Source organism: Crocuta crocuta, unplaced genomic scaffold, assembly GCF_008692635.1.
Source record: "Crocuta crocuta isolate KB4526 unplaced genomic scaffold, BGI_CrCroc_1.0 scaffold25, whole genome shotgun sequence".
In the NCBI taxonomy this organism is placed as follows: Eukaryota; Metazoa; Chordata; class Mammalia; order Carnivora; family Hyaenidae; genus Crocuta; species Crocuta crocuta.
The window spans coordinates 6,092,499-6,118,790 of NW_027532015.1; the positions used below are offsets into that span (position 1 = coordinate 6,092,499).

A 26,292-nucleotide genomic window follows, 5' to 3' on the forward strand; every position below is an offset into this window, starting at 1 on the left:
GAGTTGGAAACAACCTAAATGCCCATTAGCACATTAGATTAAACAAATTTTAGTATACTGATACAACATAACAATCCTCATCAATTAAAGGGAATAAACTGTTGATACATGCAAAAGCATGGACGAATATACTGTGTGACAAAATGGAGGCATAAAAGAAATCTACTGTATCATTTCATTTTTATGAAATTCAAGAATAAGAAAAGGTAGTAAAAAATCACAGTATTGTGGTTGCCTCTGGATGGGAAGTGGGACCAATTAGAAAAGAATGAAGAAAATTTCTAGTGTAAAGAAATAGATCAATCTATATCTTGATCACATGTGGGCTACAGGGATATAACACACAACTTTATAACTTGTATCAAACTTCCATTAAAATATATGCATATTGATGTAATTATGGTAACTGTGCTTCAATAAAAAGAACAGGAAATGAAAGAATAAAAGGGATTAGGGAAAAAACATAAATATCAAAGTAAGCCAAAAAAGATTTTAATATATAGATATTAGAAATGCTTGAAGAAAAAGAAAACAAAGCAAGAAAATGAATACTGAAGACTATATATTACGAAAGAAAATTTTACTGAAATTTTAAAAGATTTTTAACTACATATTGAAAGTGAATATTGTGTACTTGAGAATACTGACCCAGGGAAACCAATATGAAGACACATTCTAGTAAAATAACCAGACTTTATAGGAAATGGAAAAACATTTCTTTTGGATGTCTAGGAAAAAAACAGCAAGTGTTTTATAAGGGAAAATAGATTATCATCAGAATTTGGGGCAGCAAAGCTTTAAATGTAACTAGAATGACATATTGAAGATACTTTAGGAAAACTAAATGTGCTTCCTAAATTTCATAGCCAGCAAAACTAGCATTTGATATAAAGGTTGTAGATGAACTGTTTTCAACAAGCCAAAACTAAGTGACTATTGTTCTCGTGAGCAAATCCTGAAAAATCTACTCTGTGTTAAGTGTATGGGCTTTGAACTTCCAAAATAGCTAAGACATCATTATAAGGACCGGAGGTAAGTAGTAAACACATCCTTAATTGTAGAATTAAGAATAAATGAGGGTTAAAAGGGAGAAAGTATAGCATGTAATGTCTACATGTTCAGATAATATAAATACAGTAAATTTTAAATAAGAGGGATGGAAAGATCAGATGCAAGCTATTTTATGGACCTCTTTTTGAGAAATTGATTGTGATAGTATTAGTAGTTATTCTAAGACATTTACATGGCTATTATGGAATAACATAAATATATACCCTGAGATATTTTAATTCTATCATCTCCTGTTTCCTTGGAAACTAGGATTCATCTTGTGGAATAAAAATATAAATATATATTATTTATACATATATGTAGTAAGTAACATATCAGCTATGAATTTTTGGATCAGAAAGCCTGAGAATGGATATAATAGGCATCACATGATTTAATAATTAAATATTTGATGGCAATAGGCTAAGATAGCTTGTTTCACCCCATTAATTCTAAGGAACATTTTGCAATTTGAACTTGAAGTTTCAAAGAGCCCATGGGTCTTCAGCCCCTTCCTCCATCTCCACATCACGAAGGTCTACGGTCATTCGTAACATTTGTTTCAGTGACTGCTCTTCTCTGCTTTTGTTATAGATTGGCTAACACATTTCGTCTTGTAACAGTTCAAATTGTATAGGCTTTGGAGACAAACAACCGTGAGGTGACTGGATATTTCTGCTCATTCTATATGTCTTAAATGGAATTTTGTGAGCAATGTCACTTTTACTTTTATTTTGTCTTAATTATTTGTCTGCGATCTCTCTTTTCACCACCAACTGTCAAAGCCTTAGGTCATGCCACTGTAATCTTGGTCCACCTGGACCCTGCAATAGCCTCATCCCAGAGTTAAGTCTCAAGTCTTGCTCCCCAGTGCAATCTCCATGCTGAGGGTGGAGTGTTAGCTCTAAAACACACACCTCATGGATGACAGTGCAGTCTTGCTTTATGACCTTAGTGGATTTCCATGGTCCAGAGAGTGTGACCCAAGCTCCTAAGGCTTCTAACTAGACCCTGATCTGGTCATAGCTGACCATTCCATTGCTTCATTTCTTTCACCCATGAGTATTTTTCCTACTCAGAGCCTTTATATTCTGATTGTTTGGCTGTTCCACTCTATCAGCTTACCTCCAACCCTAGCTAACCCCTTTTCTCCTTCAGAAGTCTTTTTTAAATAACACTTCTTCCTGGAACATGTCTAGTATCCATGCACTGGGACTAGTCAGACTCCTCTAATAACACCCCAGAACACCTTGCATTTATTCTTACAAACACAAACACTCACTACGCTTGGTTTGTTTTTCTGTTCGTTTGTTTTGTTTGTTTTTGAGAGAGAGTGTGAGCGGGGGAGGGGCAGAAAGAGAGAGAGAGGGAGGGAGAGAACCTTAAGCAGACTCCATGCGCTTGGCACATAGCGACCGGGGCTCTAGGTCACAACAGTGAGATCATGACTTGAGCTGAAATCAAGAGTTAGAGGCTTAACTGGCCGAGCCACCCAGACTCCCCAACACTCAGGAGGCTTGTCATTACTCATTCAATGTCTGCTTTCCTGGCTAGATTCTCAGTTCCACAAAGGCAGTGGCGGGAGCTGTCTGTTCGCTGCTATATTCCCTGCATTGTCCCAGTGCCCCGCACGTACTGCACACTGGAAATTTTGTTGAGTGAATGAGTCAGCAGTGGTTCTCTTCCCAGTTTTACAAGGTATATGTCAGGCCTTGAAACCATTCTAACCATCAGAGCAAAAGTGATTTCATGCTAGGATCAGCCTTGGAGTAACTTTTGACTTTTAAATATTCAGAGCTACAAACATTTTTTGTGTGTAAGGAATTACTGTCAGCCCTACTGAAAACTTCCTCCCATCCTACCGCTATATGATATGATGTCTCTTGCCTCTATATCTTCTCACATAGTGGCTCCTCTGACTTAAACACTTTCCCTGTAACCTCCCCCCAACTTAACCCACTGCTATGTCTAGCTGACAGCAGCTGTTACTCTCAGCTATCTTAAATCCCCACCCCTGACTCCATGGCCTACACTGGAGGCCCCTTCTATTATCCTTCCTGAACATGCTATCTTTCCTCTCTCCTAGGACTTCACTTGGCCACAGTGTCATTGTCAGAGTTCTTCCTGGTCTTCTCCATTCCACTCGGAATTCCATGGGGCCATTGACCATTCAATATTTCCTCACCAGTAAATTGTCCACAGTTTGTAAAGTAGTAAGCCCTCCATATTTTTTAAACAAGGCCTGAAGTATGACAAATTTACCAGAAGGTCTTGAAGTGCTAAGGCTTGCAATAAGGCACTGACAGAGTCAATGGCTAAAGTCACAGGGCTGGCTGGTGACACAGATCCAACCCTTCTGCTTTCACACTGTCACTCCTGCCCCATGTTCATACTTCCTTCTATTTTAATGTGATGATGTATGTTTTTGTTTTCCTTTGTTAACCCCTTTTCTCTCCCCATCCCAAAGCCATCTAAGCCAAGTAACATAAGCAATGCAAAGTGTAAAATGATACTAATTCCCACAGTGTTTGAGAAAATTTACTAGGAGCAAAGTAACACTATATTTTTTATATCTGGAAAATCAGAAAAATGAAAGTATTTCTTATTGATTTCTTTCAAGTAGTTGTTTTTCAGTATATTTAACAGCATCACTAGGGACCTGGCTTAATTTTGTTAGCAGTGGACTCTTCATTTATCTTGAAAAAAATCTGCATAGAAGGTATTGTTGTCTTAAATTATAGGAGGTTTCCTTTATCCTTTTGAAACAAAATCAATTTATAATCATATTTCGATTAACTTGACTAAATATGTGCTTATTTTCTTTTTATATTCTATTAACCAATGTTAATAATACTATTTTATTGTTGGCCTGTAATTTATGATGTATTTTAATTCATTCAGAAAACAATGTCCTAATCATCTATTTTCCTTTAACAAAACATAACACATGTTCCCCTCCTCTTTGTTTATCTTCAGGCAACTGAGAAGCATTTTATAGCCAAGATTCTTTATAAAAGTAGTAAATACAGGTTTATTTTTAAAATTTGGTTCATTCTATAGTTCATACCTTTATAATAAATGCTAGGTCAGAGCTATGGAATTTTCTTTCCCTTCCATTGGCAGACCCACTGGAATTTGGAATAACCACTCACATTTTGCATAGATAGTTGATGAATTTTTTTTCTGCTGGCTAGTCAGCTATAGGCTTTGTCTTTTGGTCAACATTTTAAAATATAAAATCCTGGCACTTGGAAATGATTTATTCATATGTCAAGGAAGAAAGGGTAGGGGTTGGGATGGAGGTGGGATTACTCTGATGTAGACCCTTCTCACACTCATACCTCCTTTTTGCAAACTGCCTCCCTGACCCTTCCCATGGGGAACAGGAATGATGACCCTTTGGAAGACGGTTTTATACCTGTGACTCCACACATTGTCCTCACCCCCTTAAGCTGAGATAGACACATGAGCCAGACATTGCCAGTCAGTTTCTGTGTTATGTAAATTACATGGGTAGAGAGAATTGAAGTAGTCTCTTTGGGTAGCTGGATCAATAACAACACATCAAACTCAGGAGCACTGGGATGGTTGTCCTTGGACTGACCAGGAGGGCGCATGGACATGGAAAAACAGATCTATAAGGAAAAGAGGAAGGGGGCAGTCACAGAGACATGAGTTGAGCCTGAGGCCTTTCCCCTCAGAAGCCCTATACCCCATGTGGCCCAGAAGCATTCCAAATCTTGTTACCTTGAGATACCCAAAAGTATTCTTTACATTCTTTCTGTTAAATAGCTCACCCCTTTTGCTTAGGCTAGCTTCAGTTGGCTTCTTTTATAACTTGTAGCCAGAGAGTTCTAATTAAGGATTGTAAGCCTCTGTTCTCATGATCTGAAGGTTACAAATCCACTGGTACTTTCTTCTTCTGTTCTTCATTCTGCAAGCTGTTAATGTTTTTGCTCTTGAACTAGCTTTACAAATATGTTGCTTACATGATCTGCTTCCTTTTTGAGTAGGGAACACTTTACATTGGACACTAACAGATGGAATGCACATGACCTCATCTTTCTTTAGCTGTGGCCAAGCATGGACAGGTTGCCAAGCCATGTCAAACAGGATGTCTTTCTCCACGCACATCTCGCACTGAGTAACACTTGCATGTCGCCACTTCCAGCAGATACGTGTTCCTCCATGCTACACAGCATAGATATCATGAGCTGATGATAATGATGATGCATAGAGTCAGTTTTCAGAACTCTCTTTACATGATAGTGTAATTCAGAGTTTTATGTTAAACTCCCATACATCCTCCCCTACTTCCATAATTCCAATGTCACTAGCTAACAGCTATTGAGATTCTGCTATATGCTAGGCACTGTACAATGCTCTTTGCATAAATTTTATTTTATATATTTTATATAAATGAAAAATAAATTTGCTTAGGCTAGCTTAAGTTGGCTTCTATAACTTGCAGCTGAAGCGTTCTGATTAATGAGCCTATAGGGTCTGTTCTGAGATGATCTGATCTCTAATGATCTGAGAACATCCATGGTCAGGTTCAGCCTGCAGGTCTCCAGTATGTCTTCCAGTCACTTCTTTCATGTAACAGGTGACTGTTACATAGAGTGGGGCCTTGCAAAAAAACAAGCAAACAAACAACAACAAAAGCAAAACAGACCTACACTCTATAAAACTTCTGACTAAATTTACCCATCCACCTGAATCACCATTCTGATCATTCTTCTTACCTAATTTTATTATAGTGGCAGTTTATACCAATAAACCATGAACTTCTTGAGAACATGCCTTATTTATTTTATTGAGTGCATGAAGGAATACATACATTGTTGAGGTAACAGATATAAATAGCTATTAGAATGAGAAAAATAAATAATTTTATCCAAAAGACCAATGATCGTAGTTCCATCTCTTTCTCTTACAAATATGGCCCTGAACTTCCCATGCTTTACTTTCTTTGCACAATTGTGTTATGTGGACCTCTCTTGGGCCATTATATATATTCATATAGAATATTCTGAATTCAGTTTAGAAACTACATTCTGTTTACATATGAGGATAAAATATTAAGTTGGGAACTTGAATATGTATCAGTCATGCAAGTTAATTTGAATTTGAAAGAAATATAAATGGTGACCTATATTCAAAAGGAATTATGTCCTCTTTGAAGCTGTAATATAATCTGCACCTTATGGTCTCAGTATAGAACTTGAAAACATAAAATTATGAGTATTAAAAGTAGCTATTTCTGTATTATTTGAAAAATAAGTATATTATTAACAAGAGAGAACAAACAAGCAAACAATGGTGACTATAGTTTTGCTGCACCTGAAGGGGAACGAGCTGTGTCCACCCTTTGTCTTGTTGTGTACCCCACCCCACATGTGAGCCCGTGATTTCTGCAGGCAGTCCATCACAGGAGCAACATCTCCACATGGGACATGTTGACTTCTCTATTTTCATTCTTACTTATGGCTAATGTGCTTCCAGGTGACTTCTTTCAGGAAGTGATGGCATTTTGGCTTACATTTTAAGGTGGCATAAGTCTTTACCCCAAACAAAATGTGCTTATGCTGGCAGGCTCAGCCACTATGACTGGATGTCAGGGAGAGATCCAAGGATTTCTAGCTCCTTTCAATCACAGCTAAATAAAGGGACCTGCTTCAGCTCCAACTGAGTCTGGATACATAACAACCTTCTTCCTTCTACAAATGACTTCTACTTTTGAGCTGTGAATCCCCTATCTCCTCCAGTAGTTCCAGGAAAGTAGAGGTTACTTTCCAGACTTTCCTTTGTACGTCCCTCCTCAAATCTTACACTCAATAGTTTAAGTCCAGAAGTCTGATAAATTCGATAATAAGGGTTATATTTTTGGATTTGAATTAAAAATTCCTATAAGTTCCCAGCCTGATGTTTTTCACCTTTTTTTTTTATATCAAGCAACATACATGTAGCTAAGTGAAAACTAGCATCAACTGCAACCAACATGTTCTTCAAAGTTGACACTTCATTGGTCACAGAGCTGTCAATAGATGGCAAAGGGCAGTATTTTAATGACACAGTTCTTGGTCAGGTGGCTCAGCACAAACCACATGATCTCTCTGTTATATCTTCAATTTTTCTTTCTCTGTTGGCTCCTTACTTAGATATTATAAACAAGCTTAAATTTCTCTTCTATTATGTCACTCCTAGCCTCCTTATATATTATCTAGAATTTCTTATTCCTTTACTGCTAAAACTCAACTTACTGTAATAGAAAATCTACCCATATCACACCACTGAAGCCACTCAAGAATAACCAGAGAGTCTGCTGGGGCGCCTGGGTGGCTTAGTCGGTTAAGCGTCCGACTTCCGCTTAGGTCATGATNTCCAAGGATCCCAAGCTCAGTCTTCTTGAAACAGTCTGTTGTGCACTGAATGTTGTTCTCAAGTTTGTAAGTTCAAGTCCTAAGCCCCATGTGATGATATCATTGGAGATGGAGACTTTGGGAGGTAATTAGGGTTACATGAAGTTCTAAGAGGGGGGGTCCTTATCTGGGGTTGGTGTTCTTATAAGAAGCGAGACCAGATGGTTCTCTCTCCCTCCCTCTCTCTCTCCAGGCTTGCACAGAGAAGAAGTTATGTGAGCACACAGCTAGAAGGCAGCCATCTGCAACTCAAGAGAGATCTCACCAGAAATCAACCATGCTGGCATTCTGATCTTGGAATTCTGGCCTCCAGAACTGTGAGAAAATAAATGTCTGTTGTTTAAGTACCCAGTCTGTGGGATTTTACTATGGCAACCTGAGCTAAGATACAGTCTCCTCCTTGGTTTCCAGGGTACTGCAGCCCTCCTGTTTTCCATCATTTCATTCCTTTGTTTATTGCCTTTGTTTATTGCCTTCAGGTTTTCTTCAATTATCTTATCTCTCAAGTGCAAGTGTTCCCTAATGTCCTTCCTCCTACTTTCTTCTTTTCTTATGTCATGGTCACTCTTTTGGCCACTTTAAACATTCTAACAATTAAGCTTCAAATCTTGAGCTCTGGCTCATACTTTCTCTTGAGCTCCTGAGTTAAATTTGTAAATAACTTATGGCTGCCTCTATTTGGATGCTTTTACTGCATTTTCAATTGATAACTTTGAAACTCAATTCATTCACATCTCCCCAGTTCTACATCTGTATTCCGTCTTCATGGTAGCTGTATGTTTCCAGTCACACAGGCCCAAATCGTGAGAGTTGTAGTTCTAGTTTTAATTTCTTCCTTCCTCTCTCCAAGCCAATAATCCAACGCTAATGAATCAAGCTCAGAAAATTTTCCCTATTCGTACTTGAGGTTTGACTTTCACTCCACTACTCTATTTTATAACTCTCATTTCTATTGTTGTAGCAGTCTATTAACTACTCTTTCAATAGTCAATCTCTTCCCATGAAGCTTACATGACCATAAAACACCACAAAAATCTTTAATGCACCTTGCAGTTTATATAACACATACCTGAGCTTCTTCTTAGAACATTGGCCACTATTTACAATCTGTCCTATTTCTGCATTACTACTTCACCCGCCACTACATCTCTCCATGTGTTTCATTCATACCAGATTCCGTGGTGTGGCCTGAAAGTCCATTCACATCTGCTAAGTTTCACTTGTGTAATTTTCTAATGTGAAAAGGCCTCATCATAGCACAGTTTCTCCTGTTGAAAAACATCCTTTCAGGTCAAATTCAAAGGCCCCTTTTATTAGGAAATTTTGTCCCATCCCTCCACAGATACTGCTCCCTTAGCTGAACCTAATCTCTTTCTTCTCTGACACTCAAATTGTTGTATTGTTGTACTGTAGCACCTAACCCCATCTATTTAGTTATATGTTTGGGTGTCTCCCTTACAATACTACAAGTTTGGTACAGTCAGTGCCTGCCTCTTATGGCCTTTTTTGTCCTGAGTATGATCTGATGCCACCTCAAGTACCAATGTGGTTTTAAGCTTAGTGTTGAAACAATGACTGAATAAATGAATGAACAAACAGTAGATCCTCCATGAATGTTACTATCAAGTAGTAAAATTCTATGACAAGTAGGCAGATAAAGTCTTAAGATATTTACTCTAAATGCAAGGGAAGAATTACACTAATTTTATTTTGCAATATACTTTTAAAGCCATTTGTTGTATGCTTATGAGAAAAATGATTTCAAAATGACAGATTTTCACATTTATAAGTTTATTAGGATAATGACTGAGTTCTTTCTATGAAATAAAATGTGTTATTTCTATTTGACTGTGATGTCTGTGGGTTCCCTCTCATATTTCCTTTCATAATCAAAAGAAGAAAGTCAAATTAAAAGGCATACGCAGGGCATAATCATGAATGCTGCAGGCTTTGTGACCTCTACTTGCAGACAAAAAAATGTTTCTAGCAGACCAAGAGGAAAATTTCCTTAGCGCATCTTTCTATTTAGTATTTCACTTAGCTTTTGCACTCAATAGAAGCATACATTTGAATGCTTAAGAAACAATCACAGGAACATGATAATATTCTATTTATCTAGGAACCTGCATTTTAAAATTACTTCCTTGCATCAATGTAATGTGTTTTTGTGACTGTAATTGCTTTTAGTTTTGCATGCAAAAGGCCATATAAGTGTCATGTCACATTTCAGCTTCACATGCCATCAGATTGGCATTCAGTGAGGTCATTTACTCAGAAAATGACATCATTAATATATGTAGTTTTTAAAAGAATATATGTAGTTTTTATGTCATTTACAAAATATTTTAATTTTTCAGTTGTATAATGTTAACTCCGTTTGCTTAAAAGGAAATGATAAGTAATTTGTATCTAAATAATTTACTGCATTATGAATGTCTAGGACTCTCTGTTGCCAAGCAAGAGGATTTTACCACTATCTTTATTTAGGTTAAACCTGAACATTTTCTTATTCAAATACATCAAGTTAACAGCTAAAGAATTAGATGTGTCAAAGACAATTATACTAGTCCACCCATCTTCTAGGGTAGGATTATGCTTAATAGGATGTCTAACTATAGGTAACCTAAACACCCAGTTTTTGGGTTACACTCTCCTAAATTACATTTCAGAAAATGCAAAGCAAGTGCCCAGACCTTTGGTTGTGTCAGATGGTTAGCTGTGAGTCAAATTTAAAAACTGCGGAACACTTTGCAAAAACAGACCCACAACGTCACCCCTCCTGAGCATCTCAGAAACAGCCTCTTACGAGGATGTAGTCGGACTTGCAACTCCTCAGAATAATATTCAAACAGATAGATCAGTTGGAAGCTCTTCATGACAGCAGCTGTTCTGTGTTTATAGCTACATATGCAGACTGCTGAACACCCTCAGTGCACCATAAATGTAGGAATTACACATCCCGAATGGTAATAAACTCATTGGGTGATATGCTCTCCAGTGTTTAGGCCCTTGCTTCAGTTGGCAAAACTCTGCTAGATCTTAGTTGCTCTAAAAAGTATTAGATTGTTGTGGTTCTTGTAAGTTTGGGGACAAACCAGAAAAACACAAAATAGCATTTAAAAAGGTAAAAATGTAGGCACTGATATTATTAATTTAAAATTACAGCCTCATAGACAGTCTACAGAAAAATAAATCAAGAGAAGACACAGAAGAATAAATGAGAAAATGAGTACATTAAACGTCTATGATCCAAAAAAGTTTAGCCTCAAATACTCTCTGTACCTCAGGTCAGCTGTGGTTCACCTTTCAGTAGCTACAGGTTGTACTAAGAAAGCTCCATGTTATTAATTAGAAGCATATTTCCTACCATCATAATCTGATAGTGCTTGATAAATTATAGCTAACAGAGGAGCAGCTTACTGGTAAAACAGTACTTTCTAGAAAGCCAATCCAATTTAGAACAAGCTGATTTCTCTCTGAAAAGGAGGATCCCAAATAAAATTGATTTCTAAATTCATAATGGCGAAGGGAACAGGCTCAGCTTATGAGGAAAGAGGTTCCAGGTATGAGAAGAGGATCGGAATGTATAACAATGCCTGGCTGTCAGAGAATTGCTAAGAACTGTTAAAGTAACATCAGCTTAGCCCAGCAGCAAGCACTATATATTACTCATTAGTCACAGTTCTTGGACAGGCGCTTATAAAATTGTGTGTACAGGGTACATAAAATCACTGGGAGAGCTTTCAAAAATGCATATCCCTGGGTAGCAAAACAAGATATCTTGATCATATAGGCCTCTCATTTAATGGCTAGAACAGCTTTCAGAAATGACTATGACCAAATATCATATGAAACTTTCTGAAAAGCCAAAATATAGTCAGAGGAGTCAGAAATGTGCACGTGCATAAAGGGAGGTGGTCGAATGGAATCCTCACGATGCCATTTGAGATACAATAAAGGACATTTTTTAGTGGGTACAAACACTCCAGCTTAAAGAGTGTTTTCTCCCTTCTCATTTGCTTTTCTTCTCACTTTTTCCCTCTTAATGAAAATTGTTATTGCCATTTTACATCTGGGTTCTGTGTCTATGGTCTATTATTCTTTTCTCATTTCATGGCGCTGTTGGTTTGCCTTCATGCTTACTGATGAGTCCCTGGTAGGGGATTACTCCTAAGGGGATGTTGGTGAGCGTGAAAAGCCTGGCAAGGGAGAAAAATGACTAAGCGACTTTTATGACCAGTATCTTATTTAGATCTTGGAACTGACACAGCAATAAGTAGGCATGCACTATGATCTTAACCCTTAACACTAAAAAAATATTATGTATTATTTGAAATAATAATAATAATTCTATGGTTTAAAAGATATATTTTCCTATACACTCCTTCACCTGATCCTCAAACCGATTACAGGATTTCTGTAAAAGATGCCCCTGGTACTGCTTGGCAAGTAAAGATACAAAACACAGAGGCATGTCAGTTTTTTTGACATATGTTAAGACGAGAAATTTCGTGTAAGAAATTAAGACCTACACAAAGAATGGCAGACTAGATAGAATTACACTTAGGAGTCCCAGAATTTCACAGTGGCTGAGTTCTCTCACTTACAAAATGGGGGAAAATAATACCTATTCCCCTAGTCTTTTGACTTGTTCAGGTGGGTGGAATAGCTACAAAATAATGTATATGTTATAATTATTTGTCTTAAAATTCCTCACTTATAAAGAATTATTTCAAAAAGAAACATTAGCACTGCTTGTGAGAAAAATAGGGGAATTTTTGGATAGTTCAATTACCTTTCAGCTTCAAGCATACATGTCAGTTTGGAGCACCTCACTTTTATTTAGTTTCTTATTTCTTTTGGTGTTTTATGGCTCAGAAACAAGTCATTTTGATCGTGACCTTGCAGTAGAGGTAGGTAGTTCAATTCACATGTAGCATGATGGAACATCTTTATTACAATATACATCAATGCTCAATAAATAAGAGGGGCATGGTAGGAGAGTTGCTTAAGGAAGCTTATCTCAGAAGACTTGCTGCTAGTTGCACTCAACTTTTGAAAGAGTCAAATTTCCACAGGTGGTTAATTTCCTTCCTCTCCAACCCAGATTAGTAATGGTGAGGCTCCAGAGTGATAAAAATAAATCAGAAACTTTATTCAGTCATATTCTAAACTAAAAATTAGAACTAGAATTTGCATCTCAAACCCAGCCCCCAGAGATGTGTTGATGATCCATAAAGGGGAGGACCCATGTGAAAAGAAACAATTGTTGGCAGAACAGAAGCTGAAGATTCTAGGTAAGAATACAGATGTGTTCAGCTGGCTGTTGTTTCATGCTCCCTGCTTTTTCAAAGGAATGAAAACAAAGAAGACCTTTAGTATTTCCTACTGCCAGAGAATATGAAATGTAAGGGGGAAGGGCGGGGAAAGAGAAAAGATTAAGAAAGGAAATGAAAACCATTGGGGGAATGGAAGAATATGATTTACTCAAATAGAAGAAAAGAGAAAAGACAAGAGAGGGAGGCAAAGCCAGGTCAGATAACTCACCTGGCATTCCCTGCCCCTGGTTTCTTTCTTCGGAAAATGTTGAGGAAAGTGTTGGAGCGGCAGGGCAGCTTGCCATCGCCAACATGCATGCGGACTACATCAGAGGTGGTGAAGGCACTGCGGACATTCCTCTCGGGCTTCGCAATAATGATGTACATCTTGGGAGTGAACATGCACCCCAGGGCCACCGTTACACTGAGGCTCACTGCAAAGCAGGTGGTGATGATCTTGTAGTTGCTCCCAAAGTAAATGGGCACAAAAGCCAGCCAGATGATACAGGTGGTATACATGGTGAAGGCAATATATTTGGCCTCATTGAAGTTGGCGGGCACGTTGCGGGTCTTGAAGGCATAATAGGTACAGCTCATGATGAGGAGTCCGTTGTAGCCCAGAGGGGCCACCACACCCAGGTTGCTGGTATTGCAGATAAGATAGACTTCCTTGATACTTGGGTAGGACAGAATGGGCATGGGGGGCTCCATGATGATGAGGGTTACCACCAGGGTTAGCTGCACACTAATTAGAATTGAGGCAATGATCACTTGGGCCCAGGCGCTCATGAACCTGGGTTTCCGGGTGCAGATCTTCTTTTTGCTGCCAGCTAGGATGCGTGCAATTCGGTTGGTTTTGGTCACTAAAGCAGAGTAGCACATGGCAGAGGAGAGGCCAACCAGAAGGCGCTGGAGGTAGCAGGATGTGGTGGTAGGTTTGGCAATGAGAGTAAAAGGGCACACGTAACCGAGGAAGATGCCAGCCAGGATAATGTAGCAGAGCTCCCGACTGGAGGATTTGACAACTGGTGTGTCCCGGTACAGCACAAAGATAAGGGTAACAAACAAGGTGACAAGTATGCCCAGGCAGGAAAAGGCGATGGCTATGATGGATTCTATGTTGCTCCACTCAAGATAGCGCACGGGAATAGGTTCACAGCCTGTAATGAGAAAAACAGCTTTAAAATCCAAGATTTCTGCTAATTAATAACAACATTGCTTACTAGTTACCAGAAGCATAGCTATGTTCACATCTTCCACAATTTGTGTTATTTTAATTATGTGTGAAAATGTCTCACTATTACAGAAATAAGTATACACTACTGTCTTGTCTGGACAATCATTTTCTCAAACCTGATCTAATCACAAGCTTACTGTGACATGTTTGAGCCTATAAAAATAATCTTTTCTCCCAACACCAGCTTTATAAATGGATGTCTCTCTGTGGGTGGAACTTCGTTCTACACTTTCAGAAAAAGAAAGAAAAAGAAGGAAGCTAAACTGTGTTTCCAGGGAAGGTTAAATGGTAATAATGTTAGTAAGCAATAAACTAACAACATTTTTATTTTCATGTAACTGTCCAGAGGTAAGCCCAGTTCACAGACAAGTACTCTCTTGGCCAGCAGTGTTATAAACATAAATTTTCTTTGAAATCCTTAGAAGAATCCGCATTCTCCCATTTATTACATATTACTCACTTCTGTCTCACCCCTTGAGTTATGTATAATCCATCTGTGGCATCTGAGGGCCTTTGAGTTATCCGCTGCTACTAGATGTACCAAGGAAGGATAGAATCTCCCATCACCCATCTCTTGAAAGGAGAGACAGCCCTGTGTTCTTAAATACCTGGCTTATCTTTTCCCTCAGATGGAGAATAAAGTCTGTGTTGTATAGTGCAGAGAAAAAGAAATTTGTCAGGTCCTGGAGACAACCTCTTCACAGAACTCTGTGTTTAGTCTGGGCCAATATTCCCAAATTGCAAGAATAAGAATGTGTCCATAACTTTAAGAAAACACTTCTTTTCCTGCAGCCATGGGAACAGAACCTGTTTTAATTCTGTTCAGTCAATGGCAGCTCCCGTCAATGAACATGATTTCTGCAAGCCATTCAGTCAGTATCAACCCATGCATCTGATAATCACCCAAGAAGGAGCAGACTCAATGCAACAAACAAGTGAGTGCCAGACATTTGCAAGTGCACACTCCTGACTGATCAGAGAGGCCCCCCTCTCTCGTGTGTCGGGGGCCTGTCTATGGCAGAGTCTCAGCCTCTTCCTGGGAGAACGTCTGCTTCCTCTAAAAAGTCACATTTTTAATCCTAAATCTTCTCATTTTCTTAATAAAGTTTAGAAAAATGATTGGATAGATAGATAACTTAGAATAACAATGACTATTATGAGGGATTTTTGATATGACACATTCAATGAATTACAATATGTAAGAGGGGCTGTGGACAAATTAGGAGATAAAATACTGAATAGTCAATACTCCACTCTTTTGATTGGCATCCTGAGCTTACTAAATAAAATTTAAATTCCAATGTTGTCTTTGTCAAACCTTTTTACCTTCCAAAAGCTAGCTCTCTTTTCATTCCTTTTTTCTATGCAATTTTAACTGGTTTTGTAAATGAGCTAGTCTGTCCTCAGCGCTTTCATTAGGAAAAGAATACCACATTTTAAATTTCTAGAACACAAGTCAGATCTAGGGAAGTTGAATTAAAACCCTGATCTAGAGCCAAATTAAGAGCTATAATTAATGATTTCAGGGATATAGGCATAATATTTTCTGCAGAATTCAGGATTTTTATTAGACACTTATTGTCCTACACTACAGATATATACGAATGAATTCAATTAATTGTTAGCCTCATGGAGGAAATGTTTAAAAGCAGCAGTTTAGAAAAGAGAAGATTTAAATAACCTTGTGGTGTAAAGTTTAAAAAATAGAAATGGAAAATGCATTACATAAGGCAATTTTGAAAGCTTTTATTTCGACAAAAATACAGAAGTATAAACCAAATAAAGATAAATGACAGATTTTATGACATCTTCAAACAATTCTGGGGTGGACTCAACGCCTGACAAGAAAGACTATATCTTCCCATTTTATAAATGGCTCAGTCCTGAATTAGGGGAATCAAATGGACAAAAATATTAAAATGTAAAATTATCAACTTAGAAAATATCCAATATGTGACTGGACATTTCCAGATAGACTTAAAAAGTAAATAAGCTAGAAATCAATATAGTTATGGATCTTTAGGTAAAACAACTAAAAGAGCCTCTATTGTCTATGATTTGTGAAACTGTAGATAAAGAAACCTATAGATACTTCAAACAGAAATGTCATTTAAAGAACTAATGTCCTACATTAGCTAAAATTCAGAAGGACTGTCCAATGACTTAATTCCATGGGAATCACAGGCACCCAAAAATTGCTTGTCTTTCCTCTGAACTCCCAAGGGAAACAATATATCTTTCTTATTGATATAGGTGTCTTTATGTCCACTAATAATCTTGCTATTAATAAATCATCAGATAAATTGGTTTAATAAAACCACAGAAATGGTGAAAACCTTTAAAAATCCTATGCCCCGACCCACAACTAACAACTACTACTCTGAGATTATTATTGGAAGGATACATTATTCTCTGTGAAACAAAACCCACATATACAATAGCAGGATTTACTTCTAGATAGGATGTGCTATGGTTCCCTATAAATGATCTGATTATAGCTACTCTACTCATGAAAGTACTTATACTATGTATAATTTTAAAAATTATGCAAGGAATACCTTTAGTTCTAGAAAGGACAGAAGACTTCACAGAAATAGAAAGACAGATTGTGGCAGAGCACATAAAAATACTGATTCTCATATGTACCTAGATTATCGTAACTCTTCTTTTTTTGTGTATATATGAAAATGATACACCATGATCTAGAATATATTAACTCAACAGCAGAGCACATATCAAAGAACCCTTGCTCATTGTCATAAGCTCACGGTAAAAAAGGTACTGCAAAAGTTATAGATACTATAAAAACACCTTGGAAATATAATAGAAGTATTTTAGAGATTATCATGCTAAGCAGACTGCTCTGACTAAAAATCTTAATATAAAGGTCTCATATGAAACAATAAATAATTTATTAATAGTAGCAAATTCATGGAGAAGTTCAAGTATCCAATTATAGATACACAAAATGTGGCCAGAAAAGAAGTTCTTAAAAAATAATTCCAGAAATTCAATTAGTATGGTGTAAGATTCATGAAGATAAATATCTGACAAAATCAGAGTGGCTGCTTGATAGTATTAGATAAAATATCTATCAGGCATTGGATAAAATCCTGATAGAACAAATGAAAGAATTCATTTCAGTAGGGACAAATTTGCTACAAAGTTAAACACTACTGGGAAAACATTTCCAGGATAGCAGCTGTGGCCAGTTCATGCTTCATTTGTAATTAAATTAATTAGGATAAATTGTAAAGGTGGCGGCATTGACTGAAACAATTACAAGAGAACTTTTGAGTTACTCCAAAGGAATTGTATACAGTTTTCTCCCTCCATGGTTTATGACTATGTACTAGTTTAAATAGTGTATTTATCTTGCTGGCGGTTTGAAGAATTCTGTTGAAAATTCTCACAAAGGCTAAAATATGATTCGATTCTGTGGTCTTAGTTAGTATGGTCTAGTGTTATGGGAACCTCTTCACTGGAAGAGTTATTCATGAATTTAAATTGTGCAAGGATGTCTTCATTTCCAACTGCTGGACAAATGAAAAAGGAACCTTAATATTGTTAAAGTTTACACCCCTTAGTAATTTAATTTGAAGTTCTGTAGAGAGCTTCCAGAAGCTGAAGACACATGGAAATTGACTGTTAGCTCAAGAAGCTTATAGCAAGCTGATGACTACACAATGGTCTTCTGTGCAAGTCATCTGAAGAACATTCTTACATATATCATACTTTCCTTTGCATGCTTTTTCTTATTCATACTTCACTTCTTTACTGACTTGAAGCTGTACAAATCTGGGTTTGTCTTGAATATTCTCCTTACTGGTAATAAGTATTTGCCAGAGCCTATGTTTTACTAAACTATAATTAACACAATAATTCAATTATATCAAGCTATTGTTAGGTATGTTACACTAACTTTTCCAATAATGATACTGTTTTTATATGCAAAGGCTGTACAAGTTCAGATACTTGAAAGGACCGAGGAGGTTCATAGAACATACTCGTGTAATGTTTTTACTTATTGGCAAAAGATATAGTAAGAGAAAGACAGTGCTGGTAAGCATCAAGGGGTAAAGGGAGATCCAGGTGCAAGCCCTCTAAGATCCTTACTCCCACAAGGGTACACGTCATCTTTGAATTGAGAGTTCAAGGCAGAAGTTCACAGTGAAGTCTTTTTGTGATCTTCAAGTCATATAGCCAGGTCTGTCTATCTCATATGCCAGCTGAAATCCATTGGTAAACAAACTGGTTTCGGTTGTCACCAGTGGAGCTTCAGTCTCAACCGCATATCATAAATATCAGTCCCCTTAATGTAGCCAGGAGCCAAAACAGGCACTCATGCATCTCCACAAATAATTACAGAGTAGTCCCAAGCCTAGCTATAAATTAAGCCTATTCTATACAGTGTACTCCACATAAGTGAAGAAAAATATGCTGATGCTAGAAGGAGATATAAGTACTCTGTGCTGTAACAGTAGCATTTTGTCGACAACACCCCAAAACAATGTACCTACAACTCTACCGTGGTTGCTTTATTTCTTGTCAAGATTCTAGGTTCTTTTTCCTCCGGGGAAACCAGAACTTTCAATGGCAGTCCAGGACCACCCAAAACAGAATCACTTGAGGATTGTTTATATTTTGAACCAGATTCTTAAACTTGCTTTCTCCTTCTTTTTCTTCTTTCCTTTCTTCTTTTACTTTTTTAGACATCTTAAATTTGAGAAGCATTAGCTTTGATTCCTTGAGAGACTTAGCTGCAATATCCATATGGTCCATATATGTGATATAATATGTAATATACTTTTTTGTCCTGTTTTGAGGTTTAAGGAGAAGAGTTGTCCAACCCCCACGTGTGTTTGGGTATCCTAAGACTGGGAGGGATGGGAGTTACCTTCAACAAGTGGTGAAGATTATTCTGGCCCTACCTGACCCTCAGCATCTAAAAGCAGAAGCCATTATGTGAGTTGTGCACACTATACCTAAAGCCTCAAGAACTTAGGGGTCTGGCAGTATCTGTGGTTACAGTTATCCCAGAGAATCCAGAGCCATAAGACAGATTCATTTCCTTCAAGCAGACTACAAATTACTGAGCAAAATCCAAGAGAACTGGTAATAACTCTGATTGGAGGGACAGGAAGTTACTCCTAATTTTTAAACAAATTTTGGTTCACTTGCAAGATCCAACTGCATAGCAGAAATTACAATTTAATACTGGACTTCTTCCCAATTAGGTTAAGACCAGTTTAATATAACTCAATAAATAAAGTTCACAGTTATTCTACCCAAAGTGTCTTGGGACATTTAATAACAGTTATAATAATACTTCATAATTAATAAAGCTTTGTCAAAATGTTTTCCTTAATGCTATCACATTATTATCAATTACTTACAAGGAAAAATCCTATTTCATAGCCAATGTTCAATTCAAATATCCCTTTCTCTATGAAGGCTCTTGTATTGCCAGGGAAAAATAATTGCTTTTTTACTCTATGTTCCTATGACATTTTATACATACCCCTGTTGTGGGACTTATAGTTGATCGTTGATATGTCTAGTTTCATATGACACTCCTCCCCATGATATAAACTTTATACAAACATATATAAACATATATGTTTCTAGTTTCTACAAAAAATGCCTGGCACAAAGTAGGTGGTAGTGTATATAAAATTAAGTAAATGAGTAGATAGTGTAAGAGGTCACAGTAATCACTGAGATGGACAGAAATGGTAAAAATTAATTTCTATAGCTTAATATTTTCTACTTTTAATGATAAATTTAGTGTAGTCTGGCTTCCTGGGGGACCCTCTTATCCTACTTGACTTTTTAAAAGAAATAAGTGGCACTCGCACCCATACCTCACATGGAAAAGATCTGAAGCCATTGGAAACCTTACAAAACCTGAGAGATTGGGAGAAAAATGACGCAGAACCCACTGAGAAAGCCTTCTAACGGCTACATCAAGAAAGAAGCCAGAGTACACAAGGTGGAGAGTCCCAAATATCANATTGGGAGGAACTTAACTGAAGACCATGGAGGAGAAGAAAGGGGGAAGTGGTGGGGGAAAGGGAGAGAGGCAAACCATGAGAGACTCTTGAATGCTGAGAAACAAACTGAGGATTGATGGATGTGGGGGGGAAGGGGGAGATGGGCATGGAGGAGGGCACTTGTGGGGATGAGCACTGGGTGTTATATGGAAACCAATTTGACAATAAACTATTTGTAAAAAAAAAAAATAAAAGAAATAAGTAGCATCAGATTACATATAATTGGTTTGCAAATTGTTAAACTACTGTCAACTTTTATATTGTGTCAGAAGAGATCCCTGTTTATGCGTCTGAAATTTAAATGCTGAATTAAAATGTGCATTTTCCCATGAAGAAAATATGAAAAACTTATTAACCGCTTCATAAAGTGCTTCCTTTAACAAATACACCATTTTTAATAGCCAGCAAACAACATACTTTAATGAAAAACAAAAACTCAGTTATAAACATGTTTTCATTCAATAATATTAAAGTTTTTGTAGCATATATGGAGACTAGCTATCTATGAAATGATTTTATGCATATAAACAAACTCTACCTTCAGTAAAAACATCATTTCCTAAAGAATGATTTCTCATGTTAACTAAAATTCAGTAAAAATAAATCCTCCTGTGAAAGCAAAACACCTACTTAAAGGCAATGCATTTACTCCTCTGAGTATTTCTACTGAATTTTGGCATTCTCTGCCTGTGAGTTTTCTTTTTTCACAACTGTTTCCATGGCAACAACCAATAACACATTGCCATGTATTGCACCCTTGCTCTGAGCCTGACATGCCACCAAATAAGTAGCAAATAAGACCTCATTTTCCATTCATGTGTAAGGCTGAAATGAATCCAGAAATAACAGGTGTCATTAAAACTAAGTATAAATTAATAGTAAGCTGTATTCCAAAAGACCCTACATGTAAGATATATGTTTGCATATATTATATATATTTGTAAAATAATCGAATCTGTTGCTATGAGAAAAGGGCAGCCTGATTTGTTACTTGGCTCAACTAAAGTGACCTTTACACATATGATGGATGATAGACTATTTTAGAAAGATAATCACATTAAATATCTATGTATAGTCAAGGAGGATACTTTTTTATGCACTACTAGCTCAAAGAGCCTTAATTCAATGGTGATGATCATTTGGTGGTGGGTCAAAGATATACCCACAATGAAAGATCTCTAGAGAATAAAACATATGATTTTGAGTTCCATTGTGATAACATATTAGATTTTCTTTAAAAGTTTCTTTGTATTTTAATGTTTTAAAATAAGATAGAGATTCTTTATCATGTGTGAGATAAGCCCAAAGGGAAAATGGAGCAATAGGAAAAGTTGGTGGAAGCCCAAGAAAATGTAGATAAGAGAAAAATTCTTATACCTCAAAGCCAGGACTTCTGACTTCTGAGATGAACCTGAGAAAGGTTAGTTTTGTCTCCAAGCCTCTTCCTAGTCAGCTGCAGTCTCAGTCAAATAGCAGAGGGCTGACTCGAGATAAAAAGGCCCAGCATGAAGCACATACTATATGAAGGAGGATAAAGATGTGAACAGAGGCACAGCACGAGTGGGAGAGAAGCCTACTTGTCTAAAAGTGATTGGAAAAGCTTTTCCAAACCATTCCATTGAATGCAGCCATGAGATAAGTTAGATGCAGGGATAAAAACACTGGATTCTCATAGTGGCTTCTCTATTAACCAAACACACTGACCAGGATGAACTTAGGTGAGTCCCTTCTTCTTCCTATTTCTCTCAATAGAACATTTATGAGGCAGCTATGATGTTCAAGACACTAGACTATGAGCCAGAGAGTAATGTTTCTAAAGGGATGGGACAGGAACCAGACGCCTCAGAATCTGCTGGGTTTCATATCAGAACTAGTGAATGGGATTCTCTGCAGGTGGGTAATTCCTGGGGAATTTTTAGGCATATTAAAGTTGAAAACCAATTTTCAGCTACAGAATAGAAATGTGAGTGAGATACAGTTTGTACTTCCTAATACATTCTAGTATGGTTTCCTTTCTTAGAAGGTCTTTGTACTAAATAATTTCTAAAGGCTTTCTGACACTCATTTTAGTTTAACTTTTCTAACAAGATTAATATTTTACAAGGTACTTTTACTAAATAAGTAAAATTTTCATTATGTGACCTGGTTCCATTTACCCAGCCATTTTTGGTGTGTTTTGAGTAAGCCATTAATTTTTTAGTTGCCATTCTTATTTGGGAACAGATAAAAAAGTAAAAAAAAAAAAAAACAAAAAAAAAAAACCAAACCAAACAAAACAAAAAACAATCCCTAATGATTTTCAACAACACCCAGGGAGGCAGAGGATCAAGAGTCAGGGAACTGGGCTCTGCTTCTAACTAGTTGCATGACCTTGGGCATACAAGTACACCTCTCTGGGCCTCAGCTTCCCCTTTCTAAAAGGAGGGATGAGATTTCTCAGATGACAAAAATCTCTATGTACTCAGATGGCAGCTTCTATGGCTCTATTACTCCTAAAATTTCTGAAAGGTATTTGTGAAACACCTCTTATGTGTGAGTTCATACGAGGGTCCACAGGAAAAAATAAACTTGTATATTTGAACATTGCTCTTATGAAACTTACAAATTCATTTAATCCATCCATCTGATTCCCATTGATTTTACTAGTAAATCATCTCTTGCATTCATATATTCCTCTCCATTCTTGCTGCAGCCACCCTAGTCCACATCCTTTGAAATTACTCACTTGGACCAATAGCTTCTTAGTTTCTGTTTTTCATCATATATCATTGCACTCCTTATACTACCACTAGGAGCATCTTTCTGGGACACAGATATCATGATATTATTTGCTACTTTATTTTAAAAACTTTTAGCATTTTTTTTATTTTTGAGAGACAGAGCATGAACGGGAGGGGAGTGGAGAGAAAGGAAAACAGAGATCTGATGCAGGCTCCAGGCTACAACTGTCAGCACAGAGCTCAGTGCAAGGCTTCAACTCACCAACCATAAAATCATGACCTGAGCCAAAGTCTAACGCTTAACCAACTGAGCCACCCAGGAGCGCCTGCTATTTGCTACTTTAAATCCTTCAGTGATTTTCCTGTGCTTAATGCCACAGTCCAAACCCTTAAGAAAAGGTCATGCAGAAGATTGTTACCATCCACCACCAGCATGCTCATTCAGTCTCACTTCTGGCCTCTGCTAGGTCCTTATGTCTATCAACCAACCCCATAAACTTGTGGTTTTCCCCAAATGTGTTATATGCCTTTATTTTTCCCATATTCTATTTTTTCTCTGAAATTTCTTTCATCTTCTTATCTGCCTCACAAGTTTTATGTATTTTATTAATATGTCTACTACATTAAAACAATTTTAATTATTTTTTACATGTTTCTTCTCTGATAAGTTTTAAGCAAAATAAAATAATAAAGCAAGATAAACTTAAAGCAAAAATAATACTGCCTCACACATAGATGGTCAAGAAACATTTGCTAATATACATGTAGGTGACTAGCAATATCTTTAAAACATTTTTAAAAAGAAAAACAGAAAATAGCTGGTATGCCAGAATGTTCCTTTAATACACTTTAATTTATATTTAGATGAACTTGCCTTTCAATATAAATCTTGGAAAGCTTTTAAGAGGTTTCTGTGTGCTCTTTGACATGAGCATTAAAAAGTACACACTGTAGTGGGCCCTGGGTGGCTCAGTCAGTTAAGTGTCTGACTTTGGCTAAGGTCATGATCTTGCATTTCATGGGTTCAAGCCCTGCATTGGGCTCTGTGCTGACAGCTCAGAGTCTAGAGCCTGTTTCAGTTTTGTGTCCCCCTCTCTCTCTGCCCCTCCACAGCTCATGCTCTGTCTCTCTCTCTCTCAAAAATAAACATTAAAAAAACTTTTAAGTGCACACTGTAAATAAACATTGAAAAAGGGATTAGCTACATGGTCATATTTTAAAAATGGGCACATTAGGAAAGCTTGTAGTCAGGAACAAGATCCAATGTGAGGCAGCTCCTACCTGTTAGATCTGCACTGGGCCACCACCCCAAGTCACAGGCTTTGCAGGTGAATTCATCTTGCACGTATTCATTCTCTTTGCAGGCTGTGCAAATCCAGCAGCAACTTACTTCTCCTTTCCGTATGACCTGTAACACAGAGATAATTCATACCCCTTAAAGATGGTCTCTCCAGAAAGTCTTCTATTTCATTTATAAGGACGTATTTTCATACTACAATTAAAAAAAGACTGGGGCGCCTCGGTGGCTCAGTCGGCTAAGTGTCCGACTTCGGCTCAGGTCATGATCTTGTGGTTCGCGGGTTCAAGCCCCACGTCAGGCTCTGTGCTGACAGCCAGCTCAGAGCCTGGAGCCTATTTTAGATTCTGTGTCTCCCTCTCTCTCTGGCCCTCCCCTGCTCACGTTGTCTCTCTCTCTCTCTCAGAAATAAATAAAACATTAAAATTAATTTTTTAAATAAAAAAAGGACTAACTCTTCAAAATATCCTATATGCCAAGCAACCTTAAGTATAAGCATTCTAATACCCCTGATGATCTTAGAGTTCAGATGTGAATTTCAGTTCATTCCATGCTGGGTTTGGGGACTTTTCAAAAATAATCTTGTTCATAAAGGGAATTGATGACATTAACTTTTTTAGTGTTACCAATATGAAATAGCTAAATTATTTATATTCATTTTTATAATTTGTTCTCAAAAAAATAAAAATAAATTTTTCTTTTCTGAGTGTTTAGCCACAAAAGTTCTTATGTAATAAAACCTTATTTGTTCATAAAATCTGAGGAATTATCAATTTTGTAACTATGAAAATCTGAGCAACTTTATATACATAAAACAGAATGATGGCTAAGAAAGTCAACCCTGTTATTGGGCTTGTGACTTGCTCTGTTGAATTTAAAAGAACACATAAATTGTTGGAAGAAAAGTTATTTTTAGCCCCAAATTACAAAGAATCATTTATTATTGGGGTAGTTTAAATTTTCTCCCATTTTCTATTTGTTTGGTCAGCAAATTTCACTTGACATAATACAAAAAAAAAGTCAAAACACACTGCATTCAAAGTGAGTTTCTTGTAAACAGCACATAATTAGATCTTGCTTTCATCTCCAGTCTGAGAACTTCTGCCTTTTATTGAAGTGTTTCATACATTTACATTTAGTATAATCATTGATGTGGCTAGATATGAATATTTTGATCAGATATTGGACACTGTGTACATAAGGTATAGAGTGCTGGATCTTTTTCCTTGAAGAATTATTGGTCTTTATTCTGGCAGGCAGTTAAACTACCTGTGGCTCAGTTTGAGCCTTGTTTTTAATCTTTTAGGATAAGTCTAGAAGATTGTCTGCTCGAAGAATAATGAAGCCTCATATTAAGGTGTGACCACTTGGGGTTTCTGCTTAATTCTTTGTGTATTTAATATGGTATCTCCATTCTGGTTTCTAGAAAATGAGACAATTCCTAAGTTCAGGGATTCCAGCTCCCCAGTACTGATTTTCTACCTGGACTTTTTGAATTCTCCCATACTCATGGCAGATAGGTGTTTCACCAAATACTAAAGGGAACATGTATGCCAACCTCTGGGACTCTTTCTGAATAGATCTCCTCTCTCTTACACTGTACTACAAATGCTCACTGCCTTGGCCTTCCTAAACCTTGAGTTCTGTCTTAAATTAACATGATCTCCAAGCTCTGTATTCTCTTTCATTGAACAACAATCAGGGAATTGCCTCCAGGCATAAAGCCTGAGTCATTTTAGGGTTCACTTTGTTTGTTTGCCTTCACTTCCCTGGAATTAAGGTCATGCACTGTTTTCCTATGTCTGAACACAGTTATTTCATATATTATGTCAAATTTTTTACTTGTTTACAGCAAAAGGCAGTCTGGACTCTGTTACTCTTTCATGTCTGTAAGCAGAAGTTCTTCCCTGATACAGTAAATATTATTAAATGTTTTCATATGTAAAATCAGAAATTAAATTGTAAATATTGCCATACCTTAAAATAATGTAAACTTTAGCTTTTGTGAAAATAAAAGTATCTTTTCACAGGGCAGGTCAAAATTTAAATATTTATCTTAGAATTACATATAAAATATCAAATGACAGAAAATTTTCATAAAATGTAAAATGTTTCTTTTTCTTCTTTTATTTTCAAATGACTTTAGAAAGTAGAATGAAATTAAGTCTTTTCAAAAACTTCCCCAAACCTTACAA

At 36.9% G+C, this 26,292-nt stretch overlaps 1 protein-coding gene across 1 annotated transcript in view; it reads right to left on the reverse strand.

Moving 5' to 3' along the window:
• GRM1 (glutamate metabotropic receptor 1) overlaps positions 1–26,292 on the reverse strand; it is a 398,454-nt gene that overhangs the window by 23,603 nt on the left and 348,559 nt on the right. The window contains exons 6-7 of the mRNA XM_077776070.1: positions 24,082–24,208; positions 13,020–13,950 (exon numbers count right to left, since the gene is read on the reverse strand). Of these exons, the coding sequence (XP_077632196.1) occupies positions 13,020–13,950; positions 24,082–24,208 (1,058 nt within the window). The remainder of the gene's footprint in view (positions 1–13,019; positions 13,951–24,081; positions 24,209–26,292) is intronic.